Below are 23253 nucleotides of genomic sequence, written 5' to 3'. Positions count from 1 at the left end.
TTATCAACTTGCAAAACAAAATGGATTCTGGAAGGATTCATGCTGTTTGGAGGGCAGTAAGCACCCCACCATTAAACTAAAGGAGAAAGAGCAAAATTGCCATTCTCTGCCTACCATTAACCTGGCACGGAAATCGATAAGACCTGGTGCCGACACAGAAAATACAGACAGTTCTGCTATAGCGCGCAGTTCTATAATGCAAATACGATGGATGAAAAAGGGAGCACTGTTTGTGTGATGTGGATTAAATTGGTTATAACACAGTTTCCATTGGGAACTAAATAACCAATTAAGTGGAAATGAACAGTTAAATGGAAAAAAGCTGTCATGGGGAAAAGAGTTCAAGGCAAAAATTAATAATGTAAATGGAACCATCCCTCAGTAAAGAGACATCATTCTCTCTGATGATCATTCTAACAGGCTGTTAGTTACACCTGGGAAGGCCTTTGGAGATTGATAGGGCCTTCCAGTCTGAAGAAGGGTCTCGACCCAAAACGTCACCCATTCCTTCTCTCCAGAGATGGTCCCTGTCCCGCTCAGTTACTCCAGCTTTTTGTGTCTTGTCTTCGTTTTAAACCAGCATCTGCAGTCCCTTCCTACACGTATATAGTTTCATGAAACTGGCAACCCAGCTGGATAGGGCAGTGAAAAAAGCTTTGGCCATACAGCTCCTCATCTGTCAGGAAATTGAGTATAGCAGTTGGGACATTACGTGACAGTTTACAGGATGTTGGAGAGGCTGCATCCAGGTTGTTCTGTTCAATATTTTTCCACATTACTATAGGAAAGTTGTCTGTAAAGAGTGCAAAGATGATTTACAAGGATGTTGCGAGCACGGAAGGGCCTGTGCTTTATGGAGAGGTTGTGCAGGTGATTGTATAGAGGTATATACAATTGAGGGGAAAAGATAGTGTGCATGTGCAGCCATTCTCCCAGGGTGGGGAAAATTGAGGAAACAGCTCATAGGTTGGGAGTGGTTTGGTTTAATAGGAACTAAAGGGGCAAGCTTTGCACGCCACTACGTATATCGCCTCGCCATTTTCTTCCTGGCTGACAATGGAAAGAATTGCTTGGATCACAGGAGTAACTCAGTGGGACAGGCAGCATCTCTGGAGAGAAGGAATGGGTGACGTTACGGGTCGAGACCCTTCTTCAGACTGAGTTAGGACAGAGGGCCTACCACGCTGAATCTTAAAGGACCTACGGAAGTCCAAATCAACTTTGTCTACGCCTGCCCTTAAACATCTTCAAATATCTCAAATCTCCCACACACAAAACCATGCAGACTATCCCTAATCAACCAGTCTTTCTAAATGCATGCATATTGTATTCCTCCGATCTAAGGGATCAGTCTCAGAATAACGGGCAGGTTATTCAGAACAGAAATTAGGAAAGTTTCTTCCCTCAAAGGACAATAAATCATTGGAATTCTCTACCCTACAGGACCGAGTGACTGACTACATTCAAAATACAGGACAAAATATTTCAGTATATAAATGTTGAAGGAATCCAGGGAAGTGTGCAAGAAGATGGCGTTCAGATAGCAGGTCAGCCATGATCTCGTTGAATGATGAAGCAGGTTTAGGGGACCAAAATGGCCATCTCTGATTTCTAGTGTTCTTACCAATGATTTGTAGGCAGCCATCCGCGTGGAATTCACCCACATCACCAGTGCAAAACCAACGCTGGCCACTGCTGTCCTCAAAAAAGTCATCATTGGCGGAATTTCCTTTGAAGTACCCCTCCGCCACATTTGGCCCACCGATCAGAATCTCTCCTCTTGGGTTTGGCTGGTCATGAGTAGTATACCCCCCTATGGATGAACGATAAATAAGCAGTGTCAGAGTTGTTTCCGCGCTGTATCTCTAAACTACACAAAAACTAAACATGGTAGAATTCTATATAGTAACATGGAGAACATGCAAATTCCACCAAGACAGCCCCGGCAATCAGAATCACCAGCTGTGAGGCAGCAGCTCTACCAGCCCACCGTGGCCCGACTCCTTCTGAACTTTTCAGGAAGTTCATGGTAGATCATTCATTTAAAATAAATCCTGCATACATGCAAGTTTCCTCGAAATTGTCATACTCAGAATTTCTATAAATTGTATCTAATGAACTAAACAGTCTGTTTTCTATTTAGCAGAAGCAGATAAATCATTTGGAAAATGCAGAATCAACCAAATTGCTGACTGCCCAAACTACAATGACTCACTTTTATCCCTAGTTAGTTTGCTGAGCTCATTCTCTTGGTGGAAGGGATCAAGAGAGGTTCACTATCCATAGGCTTGTATTCACTGGAGTTTAGAAGGATGAGTGGGGATCTTATAGAAACATATAAAATTATAAAAGGACTGGACAAGCTAGATGCAGGAAAAATGTTCCCAATGTTGGGCGAGTTCAGAACCAGGGGCCACAGCCTTAGAATAAAGGGGAGGTCATTTAAGACTGAGGTGAGAAAAAACTGCCACGGAGGGCAGTGGAGGCCAAGTCACTGGATGGATTTAAGAGAGTTAGATAGAGCTCTAGGGGCTAGTGGAGTCAAGGGATATGGAGAGAAGGCAGGCACGGGTTATTGATAGCAGACGATCAGCCATGATCACAATGAATGGTGGTGCTGGCTCGAAGGGCCGAATGGCCTCCTCCTACACCTATTTTCTATGTTTCTATGTTTCATAGACATAATGGTGGTGTTCTTTAGGATGTAAGCTCCCACCAGAGAAGCAGGTGATGACATGGATCAGAAGCCACTGTTCTTTGACTGGATTGAAAAGGCATAGAATCACATGTTCAGAAGGAGACCATTCAGGCAACTGTGCCGACCACAGATTTTGTATAGAACACAGATTGCTGGAGTAACCCGGAAGGTCAGGCAGCATCTCAGGAGGACATGGATAGACGATGTTTCAGGTCAGGAAACATTGAAACAGACTTCAGACCCAACAAGGGTCTTATTCCCTTCAGGCACCCTCCCCATCCTGCATCACTCTCTGGGGGGCTATGTTGTGGAGTCAATTAATCCACCAAATCCCACCTTTGGGATATGGGAGGAAACCAGTTCATCCGGGCGCAGTCCACACAGTCACCGGGAGAAAAATCAATTTGCACATCGGAGCAGAGGTCAGGATTGAACCTGGGTCACTGAAGCTCTCGTGGCTGTGCCAGTCATTACTCTCATTGTGGCAGAGTGCCCCGACTGCCCAAAAATGTTAAGAGCCTGTCCCACTTAAGCGAATTTTTAGGCGAGTGCAGGAGACTCTGCGCACGCCACATGTTCACTGGTGGTCTCTGGTGAGTCTCCTTCATGGTCGAGAGGAGTTCCCGCATTCTGGGAACTAGTCGCAGCCTCAGAATGGTCACAGCAAATTTTTCAACATGTTGAAAAATTTTCTACGACCAAAAATTAGTTGTCATGGAGAAAAGCGATACTTTTGTAGTCGTAGGTGCTGTTGTAGTGGTAATTTCAGTTAATCTCCTTTGCTGACCGGGCATTTTCGTTGGCTCATTGGGGAAAAAAAAACGTCAGCACGGGGTTTCAGAAAACCGACCGGTAATGTTAAATGGCCGCTAAACTTCACAGCTGTGTATCTCTGACTTATTAAAAGTTGTCTGGCTTCTTAAAAGTGTCGCCACTCCTTCTCCCCTCCCCGCTCTTTTGAAGGACTTACCATATACTGTGCTAGCCGTCTTTAACCTTCCTGTTCATCGCGGTGTGTATCTGTATCACCTTGGCTTTGTACCGTGTGAAATTCAGACAGCGCTCCCCCGCTTTCCCTGGCCCCCGCCTTTGCGGTGTGTGTGTGTGTGTGTGCGCGCGTGTGTGTGCCCCTCTGACGATCGCCGTTCCAGTTCATGGTTTTTCAGGCGAGTGCCGCGAGCTTGAAGGTCACAAGCAGTCCGCTGAAAGTCGCCTAAGTGGGACAGGCTCTTTAGAATATTTCTATACTGCTCCTTTCACAAGCTGTTTATCCAACATGAAATGTTAGTGAGTTATAACAGCGGCACAGCTGCCTTACGGCGCCAAAGACCCGGGTTCGATCCTGACTACAGGTGCTATCGTAACAGAGTTTGTACGTTTCCCCTGTGACTTGTGTGAATTTTCTCCGGGATCCCTGGTTTCCTCCCACACTCCAAAGACGTACAGGTTTGTAGGCTAATTGGCTCGGTAAAATTGTAAATTGCCCCTAGTGTGTAGAATAGTGTTATTGTGCGGGGATCACTGGTTAGCATGGACTCGTTGGGCTGAAGGGCCTGTTTCCGAGCTGCATCTCTATACTAAACTAGAATGGGCCTCCAATTCTTGCTGCCAAGCCTCTTCTAGACAAACTATACTCTCCGTGCCAGCTCTTTTAAAGAGTAATCCAATCAATCCCAGCACTCATACTTTCCCCATAAGGATATAGATTTTATACCTTCTTCCCAGTCTCTCAGTTTGATTTCACAGCAGATAAGTGGAGCTCCAACTCTGCCTGTGCTGTAGTCTGACACTGAAAACACAAAATGGACCAAGGTTAGATTTTGCAATTCTTTCAGAAATAAAAAAAAGTGCTCTATGTTTACAGTGCACATAAACATACAGTGCTTTGTCTATCAGAAAGTTTATGCTAAAACACGCTAGTAGTTCACCTGCAAAATCTGGTATTTAACATCACAAAAAATATGGAATGCAGAATTGAAAAATGTCTTACTGTTAACATAGTTCACGCATTCAGTACAGCTTGAAACATGTTTTTGTCCAGTTCGTTGGAAAGGGCAAAGCTCTTGAGCAGCTATCAACATATGCAAAGCAGCAGAAGGAAGGTAGCTACCTTCAAGTCAAGTTTATTGCCACATGCACATCTAAGGTAATCCGCGAGCATTGCCACTTTTCATTTCACTGCACATCTCGTATGTGTATGTGACGAATAAACTTGACTTTGACTTTGAGATGCAATGAAAAATCTTGCTTGCGGCAAGATTCAATTATGACAATTTTGATTTTAAAAATATCAGTTTTAAACTATATTCAATATGATTATAGGTTATTGAATTAAACATAAAGTGTTACAGAAAAGATTCTGAAGTGCAGATTAATTTTCAGAGGCTGTGTCCTGTCATTCCATAGGGGGGAAAATTAACTAGGAACGCTGATAAATACCATCAGTTTCCTGAAAAGTCAGTGGAAATTACAATACCACAAATCGCTTAATTTCATTATAATTGCTTGTTCAAGTCTAAATCACTGTGGAGGGAGAAGACACTAAATATGAGACTGAAACCTCTAAACAAATTGTTGAGATTCTGTGGCTTCATCAAATGCCATTCAAATGAATCCATCAGAATTTTAACCACCTGAATCTAAAGTTTTCTTGTTCAGACAATGATAGCCGTGAGGTGGAAACATCAGAGGAGAAAATGGTGTTTGCTTACTGGTGTTAAACAATTCCATGGAACCCAGTAGTTTAGTTTAGAGATACAGTGCGGAAATAAGCCCTTAGGCCAACCGAGTCTGCACCGATCAGCGATCCCCGCAGATTAACACTATCCTACACATACTGGGGACAAGTATACATTTATACCGCGCCAATTAACCTACAAATCTGTACGCCTTTGGAGTGTGAGAGGAAACCGAAGATCTCGCAGAAAACCCACGCAGGTCACAGCGAGAACATACAAACTCCTTTCAGACAAGCATTTGTAGTCAGGATGGAACCCGGGTCTCTGGTGCTGTAAGGATCTACCGCTACGCCACCGTGCCGCCCACAGCATTGGAGTACATTTGGATAATGCGCACATAATTGGCATTAAAGATTAATCTTCCTATTAGTTTCCAAAGCACATGATATCTTGCTCAATGGATTCAGTCATATGAAACACGCAAAATAATTAATATTTCTCCTCAGTGCTTCAGCAATGACACGCAAGTGCGGAAAACACACACACACACGACTACACAAGAGCACGCAAACACACGTGTAGGTGAACACACACAAATACAAGAGTTGCTATACAAGAGTGATAATTTAAAAAGATGATTGCAAACAGCATAAATTATTATTTTATATTATAATAAAAATTAGCCATTTTCCTACAACCCCATTCTAGATGATACAATATATTAAGTCTCCCCAGTTAACTTCCTGGGCCCTGTGGAATTCATCGCAACAGAGGGCTGGGGCACTTTCAATGGATATTTTTAAGGCAGAGATAAATTCTTGATTAGTACGGGTGTCAGGGTTTATGGGGAGAAGGCAGGAGAAAGGGGTTGAGAGGGGAAGATAGATTAGCTATGATTCAATGGCGGAGTGGACTTGATGGGCCGAATGAACTTATGAACCTCCCCGGAGCAGTTACAGCCCTGCAACCAGCACGCTGTCATCACCAGTACTCACCCTCGGTGATGGAGCCAGCCCCACATGTTTCTGTCAAGCCATAACCTTGGCCCACGGGACAGCAAAAGCACACGTTCATGAACCTCTGGGTTTGTGAAGACAGGGGAGCACCTCCAGACAGCATCATTCGCACGTTTCCTCCCAACAGGGCTTTCACTTTCTTAAATAAAACCCTGTTAGAAAACACAAAATCATTTTTTAAATGGATCTCTAAAGATACACAATTACAAATGCTATAGATTATTTTTTTTTAAACAGATCTATAATATCTATAACAACAAATCTATAATATTTAAAGCATTTGCTCTAACTACTTGTGGGAGCATGTTGATGGTATGTACATTTGTAACGGTTGGCTGGCAATATTTCAGCATGTTTACTTATTCGTCACATGCGCATAAAGTGCAAGTGAAATTAATTTGCCAGAAGCCGTACAATAAAAAAAAACACACAATACACAATAAAAATGTAACACAAACATCCACCACAGCATTCATCACTGTGGTGGAAGGCACAAAAATTGGCCAGTCCTCCTCCATTTCCCCCCGTGGTTGGGACCACAACCCTCCGCAGTCGCCGCTGCGGGCGTCCAGGTGTGCAGACAAGGTAAGTCCAGGCAAGTCCTGAATCGGTGCCTCCCTGCGCTCCACTATCTACACCAGCTGCCGGCCTGGCAACAACCGTCTCTTTTTTGAAATGAAGCGAACAACAAAAATCTGGAGGAATTCAGTTGGTCATGCAAGGACTACGGAGACAAGTCGACATTTCAGCTCAGGACCCTGCGGGAATTGATAAAGTGAAACCTGGTTTTCAAATATATTCATGTCCCCTCACCAAGCATGCTCTGAAACATCTCCCAATTGCATTACCCTCAGATCTCATTTAATTTAAGTTTTTTTTAAGAGAGGCAGTGCACAAACAGGCCCTTCGGCCCACCGAGTCCGCACCGACCAGCAATCCCCGCACTTTAACACTATCCTACACACCCTAGGGACAATTTACAATTATACCAAGCCAATTAACCTACACGGGACGACAGATGGCACAATGGGCTAAGTGTTCGTCTGGCAACCGGAAGGTAGCCGGTTCGAATCCCGCTTGGAGTGCATACTGTCGTTGTGTCCTTGGGCAAGACACTTCACCCACCTTTGCCTGTGTGTGAATGTGTGTGAGTGATTGGTGGTGGTCGGAGGGGCCGTAGGCGCAGATTGGCAGCCACGCTTCCGTCAGTCTGCCCCAGGGCAGCTGTGGCTACAGAAATAGCTTACCACCACCGAGTGTGACTGAGGAGTGAATGAATAATGCGATGTAAAGCGCCTTGAGTATTAGAAAGGCGCTATATAAATCCCATCCATTATTATTATTATTACAAACCTTTATGTCATGAGTGTGGGATGAAAACGAAGATCTCTGAGAAAACCCACGTGGGTCACAAGGAGAACGTACTAACTCCGTACAGACAACACCCGTAGTCGGGATCGAACCCGTGCTGAAAGCATTGTAAGGCAGCAGCTTTACCGCTGCGCCACCGTGCCACCCACATTTTCTACATTTTACACAAGCCTTTCACACAAGCTTTTTCCCCCCATTTTATCCGTTTTTAATTTTTTTTTAAATTATCAAAAAATGTATTCAATTATTAAAAATAATATTTACGGTACAATAAAACAAACCAGAACCCACCACCATAATACAAGACAAACAATTATACTAAATAAATTACTAGATAACTATGTTACAATCCTTGTCAAGGATGCATTCAACCCCCTGCGGTGCCCATGCGGTCCCGAAAATCCCCCAGCGTGCCCGTGGGGAGCGCGTAGTCGCTCTCTAACACCACCCGGGCGCGGACGTAACCCCGGAAAAGGGAAAGGCAGCCGGCTCGGGCTCCATTCTACCCTTGGTAGCTTTTACTGCTCAGCTATTAGCCACCACTACTGCCAACTCCCCCCCCCCCCCCCCCCCCCCCCAAAACCCCACATTTCTCCACAAAATGCAGTATTGAGATTCCATGCTCCAGCACAAGTTGGTCATTTCAATCAGAATCTATTTCTATTAAAGATCTATGCAAGATGTAAATCACTAAATTCACGATAGCCATATAGTGGATGGTCATAGTCTTAATTTCAGGGTGGGGGGCGTTTACAACTGGAGGCCATAGGTCTAGAGCGAGAGGGGTACAATATTTACAACACGCTGTCTAGAGACCCAAATAATATCCACATGATTCTATCCTAACGAATGTATTCCTGTGCACGACAGCGCAGAGGTAGAGTTACTGCCTTACAGCACCAGAGACCCGGGTTCGATCCCGACTATGGGTGCTGTCTATACGGAGTTTGTACATTCTCCCCCAGAGTTTTCTCCAAGATCTTTGGTTTCCTCCCACACCCTCGAAAGCAGATTTGTAGATTAATTGGCTTGGTATAAATGTAAATTGTCCCTAGTGTGTGTAGGGTGGTGTTCGTGTACGGGGATCGCTGGTCGGTGCTGACTCAGTGGACCGAAGGCCTGTTTCTGCACTGTATCTCTAAACAAAACTAAGCTAAATGCAGACATTAGAAACGAGCGACTGCAGATGCTAGTTTACAAAATAATAGCGTTGAGAAGACAATCAAACTCGACTATCCGGAGGAAATAAAAGGTTTAACAAAGTTTCCGCAGGTGAACTTGCTGCAGGATCATTATCGGCCATGGGTCCACACTAACCCACACGACAGTGAAGTGACAACGGAAAAGCCCTTTCCTGGTGGAAACAGGAGGTGCCTTGTGGCTGAGGCCTTCCCGAGGTGCCTCATGCAGTGCCTGCCCGGTGGCTCATCAGTCGGCAGGACTGTAACCTGCTCAAAGGCTCGGCAGTCGGCAGGACTGCAACGTGCCCGATGGCTCGGACTGCGTAACTAGGAGGGAGTTGGAGACGTCAGATGGGAGGAGCAAGGGCGGGTAGGAAGGTACACCGAGTCAATGCCTCCAACGCCTTAAAGGTCAGCCACAGGAGACGCCCCGGGCCACAAAGATGGCCGGGCGAGGAGAGGAGAGGGACGTCGGCTCATGGGAACTGCTCCAGTACATCGAGCATGTGGGCCGACCGATCTTTGGACTTTGGCCCTCGCATGCAAAAAATGAATGTGACTGTGCGGTTGCATATTTGACAAATCAAGCACTATTGAAGTGTTCAGCCGGTCAGTCAGCGTTTCTGAAGGACATGGTTAGGTGATGCTTCGGGTCAGGATGCTCCTTCAGACAATAAAATGTAATTGGATTCAGACTTATTTTGCTGCACCCTCAAAGGCACACCACTGCACAGCTCCAATGAAAGGGCATGGGTATGACAGAGAGCCCTGGGGCATCACTGGAAGTGGCATTGAGCAGATTCCCTGCAAGAAATGGACATAGGAAGCATAGGTACCACGGGAAACAGTACAAATGTTTTCATCTCTAAACTGTTAAGCAAATGTCATACTCTTGAAAATGTCAAGGAGAATTTTTTAAATGCAGGTCCTCTATAGTGGAATTCAGACAAAAATCTACCACGAATGACAATTTTACAACTGTTATGAAAGCAACATGAATGTAGAACAGTAAAGCACAGGAACAGATCCTTCAGCCCATCATTTTTATGCCAAACATTATGCTAAGGTAAATAAATCTCATCTACCTGCATACAATCCATAATCCTCCACGTGCACGTGCCTAACTAAAAGCCTCTTAAACGCCACTATCGTATCTGAAGAAAATATTGACACAAAATGCTGGAGTAAAGGGTCTCGACCCAAAATGTCACCCATTCCTTCTCTCCAGAGATGTTGCCTGCCCCGTTGAGTTACTCCAGCATTTTGTGTCTGTCCTCAGTGTTAACCTGTATCCTACGCATGAAGGAAAATAGAAGTTGGTTCCTTTAAAGCTGGGCACTGAGATTGTGTACTCTGGGCTCTGGTCAGCTGCCAAACTCCCTTTACTCACTCCATAAAAAAGAAAACCAATGGCATGTGCCAACAAGGTCTGGCAGAATTAAATGTGCCTGCAGGCAGGACAGGAGCAGCAAATGGCTACACTACCCCCACATGAACACAAGTACTAGCCTCTCAACATCAGGATGTTTGACTTCTGGCGGGATAGACTCGCACACTCCTTAGTTCTCCACATGCATCAGGCTGGTCTGAGCACAAAGGCCAAACAACCCGTTAGTCTGTTGGCAAGATCCCCACATCCACATTTCTTTTAGTTTTAATGTTAATGCCAGACTAAGGTCGCATTGTAGTAGGTGCTGCTTGTCAGATAAGGTATTAAACCAAGTGCCTGTGGCGATACAGACATAAATCATGCATTTGTAAAAGCAGAAGGCAATTTCTTTTTTAGTTTAGTTTAGAGATACAATGTGGAAACAGTCCCTTCGGCCCACTGACCAGCGATCCCCGCACACCCCCAGGTGATGGTCCCAGCACCGACCAGCGATCCCCGCACATTAACACTAATGCCCCTGTCCAACTTAGGAAACCTGAACGGAAACCTCTGGAGACTTTGCGCCCCACCCAAGGTTTCCGTGCGGTTCCCGGAGGTTTTTGTCAGTCTCCCTACCTGCTTCCACTACCTGCAACCGCATGGAAACCTTGGGTGGGGCGCAAAGTATCCAGAGGTTTCCGTTCAGGTTTCCTGTGGGGCAGGGGCATAACCTACACACACTAGGGACAATTTACATTTACACCAAGCCAATTAACCAACAAACCTATAAGCCTTTGGAGAGTGGGAGGAAACCTGACAACTCGGGAGAAAACCCATGCGGTCAACTGGAGAGCGTACAAACTCCGTACAGACAAGCACCCGTAGTCAGGATTTAACTTGGGCCTCTGGCGCTGCAAGACAACAACTCTACCGCTGCGCCACCGTGCTGTCCAAAAGCACCAGTGGGAAGGGTTTGCAAAATGGAGAAATGACTGAAGACCATTTACACCTCACTGCAACCAACCAGTACATTTTTTTTTTTTAAAGCTTTCAAAATAAAAGGCTATGCTTGCTTATTCGTAGTAAGCCAATACAGTCCAATTAATGTGGAGTACAGTGCAATTAATATAGAGTTGAGGTTTCAGTAACATCATTTGTGCAATTAGCCGGTTTTCTTACAGGTTGCAAAGTGGTGCATCGTAACCCCTTTGGATCTGCTCCAACTTGTAATCATAACCTAGTTTGAACAAGGTTCTCTGCAAATAGTTCATTTCCTGCACCTTGCTCATGAGGTTCTTATAAATTCGGTCCATGATTTCCTGCAAAGACAAAAGCAGCCACCTTACCACGGTGAAACATTCCAAAAAAAAACAGCGTGCTTCCCCTCTCCTCATGGTCATGGTCAGCAACTACAATGGCAATTTAAGTTTCCTGTTAGCAAAGCTTTGATGTGGAAATGATTACGGAACAATGATGCAAGGCTCTTTAGATTATGATTTTGGCAAACGGGTAATTTGGAGCCTACTTCAGAATAAACGTTCTGAAAGAATCGACATGAAGAAAGACACAAAAAGCTGGAGTAACTCAGAGGGCCAGACAGCATCTCTGGAGAAAAGGGATAGGTGAAGTTTTGTGTCCAGACTCTTCTTCAGACTGAGTCAGGGGAAAGGGAAATGGGAGATACAGATGGTGATATAGAGAGAGAACAAATGAATGCAAAAAAGTAATGATGAAAAAGGAAACGGGCCATTGTTAGCCGAGGGCTATGTGAAAACGAGTTATAGACAACGAGACTCAACAAGCTGACTTTGATGCTCATTGTCATGTCCTCTCATTGCCTACAACTTGTTTTTTTTACCTAGCCCTCAGCTCACATTGGGCTGTTTCCTTTGTCCGTTACTTTTTTGCATATTTTTCATTCATTTGTTCTGTATCTCTCTACATCATCGTCTATATCTCTCGTTACACTTTCCGCTGACTCTTAGTCTGAAGAAGGGTCTTGACCTGAAAAATCACCTATTCCTATTCCTTTTCCCCAGAGATGCTGCCTGCCCCGCTGAGTTGCTCCAGGTTTGTGTCAGAGCCCTAGTGAGACCACGCCTGGAGTATTGTGTGCAGTTTTGGTTTACAAGGTTAATTCCCGGTATGGCGGGACTGTCATATGCTGAGAGAATGGAGCAGCTGGGCTTGTACACTCTGGAGTTTAGAAGGATGAGAGGGCATCTCATTGAAACATATAAGATTGTTAAGGGCTTGGACACGCTAGAGGCAGGAAACATGTTCCCGATGTTAGGGGAGTCCAGAACCAGGGGCCACAGTTTAAGAATAAGGAGTAAGCCATTCAGAACGGAGACGAGGCAACACTTTTTCTCACAGAGAGTGGTGAGTCTGTGGAATTTGCTGCCTCAGAGGGCGGTGGAGGCAGGTTCTCTGGATGCTTTCAAGAGAGAGCTAGATACGGCTCTTAAAAATAGCAGAATCAGGGGATATGAGGAGAAGGCAGGAACAGGGTACTGATTCGGGATGATCAGCCATGATCACATTTAATGGCGGTGCTGGCTCGAAGGGCTAAATGGCCTACTCCTGCACCTATTGTCTATTGTGTCTACCAGCATCCACAGTTCCACCCTACACATACTCCAACATGGATCTACATACGCCTCTCCATTGGAGTGTCGGATATTTTGTTGTGCGTAAAAATCCAGTGCATCTTGCTACACATCACACTCCAGGCTAAAACAAACGCATATTGACATCCAGACTCTATACTCACCGGGACCGCTGCCATCAGTGTTGGCTTCAGGACAGAACAATCCCCTTTACTGCCCTTCTTGATTTTAGTTGACTGTGAAACAAGACAGAGAAAAATCAATAATGGTGGCACTTTTCCCCACATTACATGCAGCTTATGTGTGGCTTATAGACTGTATTGTACAAGCTGAAAAATAATAGGGCAACAGAATTAGGAATGCAATCACTCAGTGAAATGTAAACTCCTATCATAAAAACAAGCTATTTCCACTTAGCAACAGTTCATTCTGTTTATATTGTGCAAAAGCAGTTTATTTCATTCTGATTCAAGTAGCGATAGCTAAAGTGATTGGAGATGCAAGGAACTGGCGTGCAAGAAAATGGCAAAGTGCTGGAGTAACTCAGTCAGTCAGGCAGCATCGCTGCAGAACATGAATAGGTGATGTTTCGGGTTGGGACCTTCCTTCAAACTGATTGTGGTGAGGGGAGAAGAAAGGTGCAGGAAAAAGCCTGGCGAGTGATGGGTGGATACAGGTGAGGGGGCTTTTAGATCGGCAAATGGTTGGACAAAGGCCAGAGATGAAAATATGTGAGATAAAGATAGAAGATTTCTGAATTGTGAAGCCAGAAGAAGGATGATGGTGGAAGGGCAAAGGAGATTGTGATCAACTACAGGAAGTGAAGCAGCGCACACTTCCTGGTGTACATTGATGCCGCCGAAGGAAAGACGGTCGAAAGCTTCAAGTTCTTAAGAATGAATATCACCAGCAATGTTTCCTGGATCAGTCACATCAAAGCAATGGCCAAAAATGCCCACCAATGCCTCCACTTCCTCAGCAGGCTTAGGTTTGACATGTGCCCAACAACCCTCACCATCTTCTACATATGCGCCGTAGAAAGCCTATTATTGCCACAGCTCCATCCAAGACCGCAAGAAATTGCAGAGAGGTGTGGACTTAGCCCGGCCGATCACGTAATGGAGGCTACATGCAATCCCCCCCCCCTCCTTCTCCTTATATTAATTCCCTTGGCTTCACAATTCGACACACCTTCTATCCGCATCTCACACTTTGTCTTTGCATCTCTGGCTTTCGTCCAAACATCCGCCTTTCAAAAACCCACCTCACCTGTATCCACCCATCAGCTGGCCAGGCTTTGTCCTGCTGACACCTCACTCCCCCTCCCCTCCCCCCCCCCCGCCCATCCCCCTGCCTCCCCCCCACCCCACCCAGTCTGTACACTGTACTCTGTGGATCGCTCGATTGTAATCATGTATTGTGTTTCCGCTGACTGGTTAGCACGCAACTAAAGCTTTTCACTGTACCTTGCTACACGTGACTACAAACTAAAAACTCAAACTCTGAATGAAAAGGATCCAGAAACAGAAATGACACCTATTCATGTCCTCCAGAGATGCTGCCTGACACACAGTTACTCCAGCACTTTGTTTTTTAGGTAAAGCAGTTTTACAATTAAACTCCTGTCACAGAGCAATTTTATTAAGTCTTGCAGAAAACTTCCATCTCCTGCAAAGGCTGCAAAGCCTTTCAGAAAGTCCAAACATTGCTCACCTGATCAGACAGTGTCTGTGGGGATGAATAACCAATTCGACAGCCATAAGCAACACAAGAGATTTCTGCAGTAAGCTCCAACACATGAGCTAGTGGCAGATATCCAATATACGTATCTTTGGGTCTAGAAACAGATACATTGTGGAATGTATGATAAAAACTGCAAAAGACTGGTACTGAAACACACAAATTATTCAGGCCAAAAAGATTAAACTGGATGCATACAATGCAAAATTGAGGCAACAGCTCATGAAATTTACTCAAACTCAGGGAACAAAGCTACATAAGACATTTTCTCTCTTGTAAAAGCATTTCTAAAACGTAATTAAATCTGGGGCGTTTCTAGATACTCTGAATGAAAATACAAATGCTGGAGGCATTCTCAATGCAGCCGTGGGCAAATGTAAAAGACAAGTCCATAACCAAACAAAATAGCGGGATTGTTGTTATGAATGGTGCGAATAATCTCTCCCAGAATTCCATATGCAAATGCCCTGTCACCATATGCTGAAGCGTTTTCACCCAGTGCACTCACCCCCCTCATCATTCAACCTGCCTAGAGCATAGTACAGGATAGGATCAGCCTTTTCACCCACAATGTCTCTCCTGATCTCATCTGCCTGCACCTGATCCATATCTCTCCCTTTCCTGCAAATCCAGATGCCCATGTAGAAGACTCTTAAACGCCACTTCACGGGCCTCACTTCCCTTTAGTTCTGTGTAGGAAAGAACTGCAGATGCTGGTTCTTCAGACTGAAGAAGGATCTCGACCTGAATCGTCACCTATTACCTTTCTCCAGAGATGCTGTCTGACCCGCTGAGTTACTCCAGCATTATTGTGCCTATCTTCCTCTCATTGGACCACCACCCTCTACTTTGACTTCACTTCAAAAGTTGCTTTTATCTCTAACATTTCAGTTCCTTTAAAAGGCTCTAAATTATAAACTTTAGCCTTGCTTCTCGTCACAGATGCTGCCCATTTATGTCTGGTACTGAGTGCATTTACAACCCCAGAATGTTTCAAGTAATTTACAAACAAAACTCCTGACAACCGAGTCTTGGCCCATATTAGTTTCCATAACTTTGACAAATGACAACTTGTCCAGCGAGACCTTGGGCCAACTTGGCCGGTGAACATTAAGTAAAGCAATGCTGCAGTTAAATAATCGCTTACCCCAGCTCGGGTATTCTCTGACATTGGCCCGTCATGCCCGCTATTAAGTTACTGTGAATCATCATCACTCCCTTTGGCCGGCCTGTCGAACCACTCGTGTACATGACCACTGCCAAGTCAGATGGGGCAGGCCGGGAAGAAGCTTTCTCCGCTGTGCAGGAGACATTGTTAATCAGTGTTACCCAATTTATTAATACACAACATCGCCATTCAGAGTGCTCATTTATAAGTGTGCATTCAACCAGTCAGAATTTACTTATGGTTTGAAAGGTGCAATTAGAATAGCGCGCATAAAAAAAAGGCTTTCTAATAAAATGTGAGAAAGCGAGAAACATTTCTAGAAGAATTGCAAACAAATAGGCAGTGAACCACAAGAGACATCATCTTTTTAAATCTCAGATTATTCAATTTAACCAAATCTAGATTCATTAACTACCAGAGCAGTAGCTCGTCCCACAATCCGAACATCAAGTCAAAAGTATTTTTCAAAATTCTTGCTGGATATATTCAAGAGAGAGTTAGATTTAGCTCTTAGGACTAAACAGAATCAAGGGATATGGGAAGAAAGCCACGATCATATTGAATGGCGGTACTGGCTCGAAGGGCCAAATGGCCTACTCCTGCACCTATTTTCTATGTTTCTATTTCTTGCTGATTCTCATATAAATAACATTTACGCTGAAATAACATGTGGCATTAAAACTTGATCATGACCAGGAATGTGAGTCCTGTTGTTGAGGACGGCAGAGCAGCAGGTTACAGCTCGGTGGTCTTACTTACTGCCAGTGCCCTGCAGACAGGTGGTGCAGACAGAAGATCAACAGTGACCACGTTTCTCAGTTTCACTGAACTTCTCACCAGTTGCAAAATACTTGTTTGAGGATAAAGTTGCATGAAGACATACAACGCTGAACTGTGCGTTTTATGCATGTTTCATTAGGAAAGTAGATTTAATACAAAACTAAATTAATCCTAAACTAAACTAAATGAATCTTAAATTAAACAATTTTCAATGTAACAGTCCTTAAAAAATTGCTTAATTTCCACAAGGATTAGATAGTTGCAATGTTAACTTGTTCCAATGCAGACAGAATAGGGCTGAACAGACATGCAGATCATAGAGCTGATGTCTCGTAGTTCTGGAGGGTGGGACATGGCTTCAAGGAGCTGGTCATTTTAAACAGAGATACATGAATCTTTCTTCTCATCGAGGGAGGTAAATCTCGAGTTGAAACAAAGAAAATAGGTGTAGGAGTAGGCCAATTGGCCCATCGTGTCAGCACCACCATTCAATATGATCATGCCTGATCATCCAAAATCAGTACCCCTTTCTGCCTTTTCCCCCATATCCCTTGATTCTGTTAACCCTAAGAGCTAAATCTAACTCTATCTTGAAAACATCCAGTGAATTGGCCTCCACTGCCTTCTGTGGCAGAGAATTCCACAGATTCACAACTCTCTGGGTGAAAAAGTTTTTCTTCATCTCAGTCCTAAATGGCCGACCCCTTATTCTTAAGCCGTGACCCCTGGTTCTGGACTCCCCCAACATCGGGAACATTTTTCCTGCATCTACCCTGTCCAATCCTCTAAGAATTTTATATGTTTCTATAAGATCCCCTCTCATTCTTCTAAATTCCAGCGAATACAAGCACAGTCGACCCATTATTTCATCACACGTCAGTCCTGCCATCCCGGGAATTAACCTCGTGAACCTACGCTGCACTCCACCAATAACAATAATGTCCTTCCTCAAATTAGGAGACCAAAATTGCACACAATACTCCAGGTGCAGTCTCACCACGGCCTTGTACAACTGCAGTAGGACCTCCTTGCTCCTAAACTCAAATCCTCTCGTTATAAAGGCTAACATGCCATTAGCTTTCTTCACTGCCTGCTGTACCTGCAATGCTTACTTTCAGTGACTGATGTACAAGCACACTCAGGTCTCATTGCACATCCCCTTCTCCTAATCTGACACCAATCTGCCTTCCTGTTCTTGTCACCAAAATGGATAACCTCACATTTATCCACATTATATTGCATCTGCCATGCTTCTGCCCACTCACCCAACCTATCCAAGTCACCCTGCATCCTCCTCGCAGCTCACATTGCCACCCAGCTTTGTGTCATCCTAGGCGGCTAGATCGTCAGATGTATTTAAAATGGAGATAAATATTTTCATAAGATTGGGTGTTGTGATGATTTGACACAGTGAAGGAGTGGAGGCCTGGGATAGATCATGTTGAATGGCCAGGGGGCCCAGGTGGCCTATTCCTACTCCTATCTTGTCTTGTTCCATCAACCTTGGTTCAATCGCAACCTCTGGTGCATTCTCCGTAGAGTTTGCATGGGTTTGCCCTGGTTACTCCATATTCTCCCCCTCATCTGGAAGGGATGTGTTAGGTCCATTGGCCATTGTAATTTGCCCCGCGTGAGTAAATGAGTGGGAGAAAGCAGAGGGTTCACGACAATCTGGCACAAATGAAGATGTGACCAGTGTAAAATGGATGGTTGCTGGTCGTATGGACTCACGAGGGCCAAAGGACTTATTTCTTTGACCCTCTCCTGAAGTGGCTATCCACTCTCTATAGCGGATGAGAAGCAGCAATAGTCACTTCTAAACATAACTTTAGGCAACAAGTGGCAAGGCTGGAGTTTAGAAGGATGAGGGGGATCTTATAGAAACAAATAAAATTATAAAAGTACTGGACAAGCTAGATGCAGGAAAAATGTTCCCAATGTTGGGCGAGTCCAGAACCGGGGGCCACAGTCTTAGAATAAAGGGGAGGCCAAATAAGACTGAGGTGAGAAAAAACGTTTTCACCCAGAGAGTTGTGAATTTGTGGAATTCCCTGCTACAGAGGGCAGTGGAGGCCAAATCACTGGATGGATTTAAGAGAGAGTTAGATAGAGCTCTAGGGGCTGGTGGAATCAAGGGATATGGGGAGAAGGCAGGCACAGGATTGTGGACGATCAGTAATTTATAGTAGTTTTGCACGTACAAGTCTCTGACTTGGCTCCCAGCTCTTCCACGGCAGCCATATTGTGAATCTGAAGAGCATCAGGGTATCCGGAAGTATTGATAGTCTTCTTGTCCACATAAATGATGTGCTTTAGACTGCGAATTTTTGGTAACGCACTCTGTCAAAAAAACACACATCAAAGGATTGGAAATACATCAAACATTACACAAATTTCAAAGTTTGTCTTTTAGGCCAATTTCATAGCACTCAAGATCATAGATGTTGACAGCCTCAAAAATAATTTGACCTATTGTGACAATGCCAGTCCTTTACTTGAGCAATCCAAAACTAATTTAATTGCCATATTCTCCCAACTCAGCCTTGCAGCTTGCGTCACCTCAAACACTGATCCAACATTTACCACAATGGATGCCTTGTCTATTGCGAGAAATGTCACTGTGCGTGAAATCTCTCCTTCATCTCTCTCCTTACAAGGGAATTGAAACTTGCAGCAGTTTTCCCCAGGAATGCTCATTTCCATCAAACAAGATGGTTATACATTTTAAATCCCTCTGGTAAATTGCACACTTTCTCAGTAAATCATCTTTATCATTATTCATAATTGTAATTTTCATCCAATGCTGCTATTTTACTCTTGTGATTGATGCCATCGTACATGGAAAGTGGAATAACATAGCACTAGTGTGAATGGGTGATAGTCAATGTGGACATAGTGGGCCGAAGAGCCAGTTTCCATGCTGTATCTCTAAACTAAAAACCATCATCATCAAGGCGAACATCAATTCCTCTTTAATCAAATACAATTGTTTCAGCTCCTTCTCTACATTTCCACTTCCATCTCCAGTTGTAAAAACTTGTACTAAATAGTTCTGTAACAATTTCACTGCACCGACATGCTCCTAAATTAATTCCCGTCATGCACACATGTGCACCTTTTCTGTTTCACTTTTTGCATAACAATATTCTTTCCTCATTTCTTTTGTGGTCCAAATAATATCAGCACTGTGACATTGTGCATGAAAACATTTTGCCAAAGTGCAGAAAAGCTCAACCATACACCCATTTTGTTTTGACTCTTTGCATTTAAAATATAATAATAACCCTAAATCTAAGCATGCATTTCAACATGGAAATGGCTTGCCAGAGATATCCCAAAAGTATCATAAACATACCATGCAGGTAGTACAAGTGGCTCACAACTGCAGCAACTCGAGATTGATTGTAACCTCTGTAGGAATTTACATGGCGTTTGCATGTCCTTCTTTTAGAAACATAGAAATTAGGTGCAGGAGTAGGCCATTCGGCCCTTCGAGCCTGCACCGCCATTCAATATGATCATCCAACTCAGTATCCCGTACCTGCCTTCTCTCCATACCCTCTGATCCCCTTAGCCACAAGGGCCACATCTAACTCCCTCTTAAATATAGCCAATGAACTGGCCTCGACTACCCTCTGTGGCAGAGAGTTGATTAATGACCAATTGTTTTTTTGGAAATTTGAGAACTGGTATCAATTTGCAGACTACTATCAGAACTTCATGTCACAATAGAAAAATGGGAATAATTTTAACCACAATTTTAAATGCATCCTAAAAAAAAACAGAACTGAATAGCATGCCGCATGATCAAATCATGCAGGATTTTATTCGCTTCAAAATCATTCATGTTTAATGAGTGATGCTTTCCTGGGGTGATGTTATTATTTTTTTTGTACATGCTTCGGCATAATCTTTACCACATCTTTAGGGTGGCACGGTGGTGCAGTGGTATAGTCGCTGCCTTACAGCGCCAGAGACCCGGGATCGATCCTGACCACGGGTGCTTGTCTATACAATTTGTACGTTCTCCCAAAGACTTCAGGGGTTTTCCCAGAGACCTTTGGTTTCCTCCCACACTCCAAAGATGTATAGGTTTGTATTGGCTTGATATAAATGTAAATGATCCCTAGTGTGTGTAGGATAGCGTTTACGTGCGGGGATCACTGGTTTGCGCGGATTCGATGGGCCGAAGGGCCCGTTTCCACGTTGCATTTCTAAACTAAACATTAAAGAAAAATTCCACCTTACAAAGATAATTTTTTTTTTTTTTAAAAGGCCATATTGAAAGTTAAATAGTGTTGCATAATTGTGAGATAAACTTCTAAGTACAACTTATTTTGCAATTCATCTGTATAAGGGGCAATGGTGTTGAAACCTTGAAGCTCACCTTCAGCTTGGTGTCCAGGAGCTCCATGCTGGTGACAAGATGAGTCACTTCAGATTCATTCAGTCCATAAGTGACAGCATCTTCTCCAAGGGTGGCATAAATTGTCACAACTAAGTGGAAGCAAAAATGAATACCCAATTGAAATAAATGCAACATGTACAGTAAGAATAGGAAGCAATTTCAGCATTTATATTTCACATAGAACAAAAGCAAATTAAGATTTTTGAAGGCAAATTCTCAATTGCTGAAATCAAGTATGACGGGTTGATTGGCGGAGGACATGCGACTTTGTTCAAAGCGGTTCGCATCTTACCAACTTGACAAGTGTTTCTTGTTTTGAGGAGGTGACAAAGGTGAGAACAGGGCAGTGGATGTGGTCTATGTGGATTTCAGTAAAGCATTTGATAAAAGTCCCTCAAGGTAGGCTGCTCCAGAAGATTAATATTCATGACCCACCATGACTTGGTTGGTTGGATTCAGAACTGACAGCTCAATGGACAGAGGGTTTTGGGGGAAGTGTGTTTTTCTGGAGGTCTGTGATATCACTGTATTGGGACCGCTGTTGTTTGTCATATAGAGTCAGAGTCACACAGCACGGAAACAGGCCCTTCGGACCAACTTGCTAACCAAGATGCCCCATCTACACTAGTCCGATGTACCCGCATTTGGACCATGTCCCTCCAAACCTTTCCTACCCGTGCACCTGTCCAAAAGACTTTTAAGTATTCTAGTACCTGCCTCAACTTTCTCCTCCGGCAACTCATTCAATATATCCACCACCCTCTGTGTGTTAACAATATAAACGACTTGGATGTAAATGGCTCGGTTAGTGAGCTTGCAGAGGACACCAAAATCGGCAGAGTTGCAGACAGCGAGGAAGACTGTCAAAGTATGCAACAGGATACAGATCAGCGACAGGGGGGCAGAGAAAGGCCAGATGGACTTTAATTCAAGCAATGTGAGGTGTTGCACTTTAGCACGTTGAATGTTGCACTGTTAGAATGCAAGGGGAAGCATACAGTTAATGGCAACACTCGTAACAGAATTAATCTACAGAAAGATCTTGGGGCCCAGGTACATAGCTTCCTGAAAGTGGCAACATACGTAGATAAGAGTGGCAAAGGCAGCATACGATAAGTTTTATGTTTAATAATAATAATAATAATGGATGGGATTTATATAGCGCCTTTCTAATACTCAAGGCGCTTTACATCGCATTATTCATTCACTCCTCAGTCACACTCAGTGGTGGTAAGCTACTTCTGTAGCCACAGCTGCCCTGGGGCAGACTGACGGAAGCGTGGCTGCCAATCTCCGACCACCACCAATCACTCACACACATTCACACACAGGCAAAGGTGGGTGAAGTTTACACAGTGGCGAGTGCCTAGAAGGCCTTGCCAGGAGTGTGGTGGAGGCAGATATGACAGTGGCATTTAAGAGGCTTTTAGTTAGACACCTGGATGGGAATCACATGCAGGCAGAGGGGATTAATTTAACTTGGCATCATGTTCGACATGGACTTTGTGGGCTGAATGGACTATCCCATCCAATTGTAATTGACCTTGAATGTCCTAAGCTGCTTCTGCTTGAGGTACTGCCCGATCTGCTAAATACGGCCAACATTACCTGCTCTTTCAATTGTTTAGTTATTTTTTTAGACTATTTCATCAGATTGCTTCCATCCTTCTGCTCTTTCGGGCGACGATATATTACTGTTAATGCCTGGGCAAGGTCTCATTGTGGTAGGTGCCATCTTTCAAGTAAGGTATTAGACCACGTGCCTGTTCTAATACAGACATAAATCACTCGTTTGTAAAAGCAGAAGTCAATTTCTTTTTTGACTAACACTAATCCACCAATCGAAAGGGATGAACAGATTTTCCTCTGGAACGTTGGAGGTTGAGGGAAGACTCGATAGAAGAACATAAAATTATGAGGCATAGATGTTGTAGAGAGTCCCAGGCTGGAAATGTCCAACACTCGGGGGCATAGATATAAGGTGAGGGGGGGGGGAGGTTTATTGGAGATGTGCGGGGCATGTTTTTACTTTAAACAGAGTGGTGGGGGCCTGGAACTCACTGCCAAGGGTGGGAGGCATATATGATAGTGGCATTTAAGAGGCTTTGAGATAGGCACATGGAAGTGTAGGGAACAGGGGGATTGTGGGCCAAAGGGCCCGTTCCTGTTCTGTACTGTTCTATATTCAATGTTTTCGATAAATGTTTAGATGCACATAGTGGGCTGCTGCATACA

General features: G+C 44.1%; 1 protein-coding gene across 3 annotated transcripts in view; it reads right to left on the bottom strand.

Moving 5' to 3' along the window:
* Positions 1-23253, bottom strand: part of LOC116978865 (long-chain-fatty-acid--CoA ligase 4-like) — a 91399-nt gene that overhangs the window by 14116 nt on the left and 54030 nt on the right. For all 3 annotated transcript variants that reach the window (XM_033030120.1, XM_033030119.1, XM_033030121.1), the window contains exons 5-13: positions 20998-21107; positions 18812-18950; positions 15810-15960; positions 14636-14759; positions 13087-13158; positions 11493-11632; positions 6372-6544; positions 4413-4487; positions 1625-1813 (exon numbers count right to left, since the gene is read on the bottom strand). In XM_033030120.1, coding sequence (XP_032886011.1) covers positions 1625-1813; positions 4413-4487; positions 6372-6544; positions 11493-11632; positions 13087-13158; positions 14636-14759; positions 15810-15960; positions 18812-18950; positions 20998-21107 — 1173 coding nt within the window. The remainder of the gene's footprint in view (positions 1-1624; positions 1814-4412; positions 4488-6371; positions 6545-11492; positions 11633-13086; positions 13159-14635; positions 14760-15809; positions 15961-18811; positions 18951-20997; positions 21108-23253) is intronic.

Source organism: Amblyraja radiata, chromosome 12 (genome assembly GCF_010909765.2).
Source record: "Amblyraja radiata isolate CabotCenter1 chromosome 12, sAmbRad1.1.pri, whole genome shotgun sequence".
Taxonomy (NCBI): Eukaryota; Metazoa; Chordata; class Chondrichthyes; order Rajiformes; family Rajidae; genus Amblyraja; species Amblyraja radiata.
This window is presented reverse-complemented; position numbering and strand designations above follow the sequence as displayed.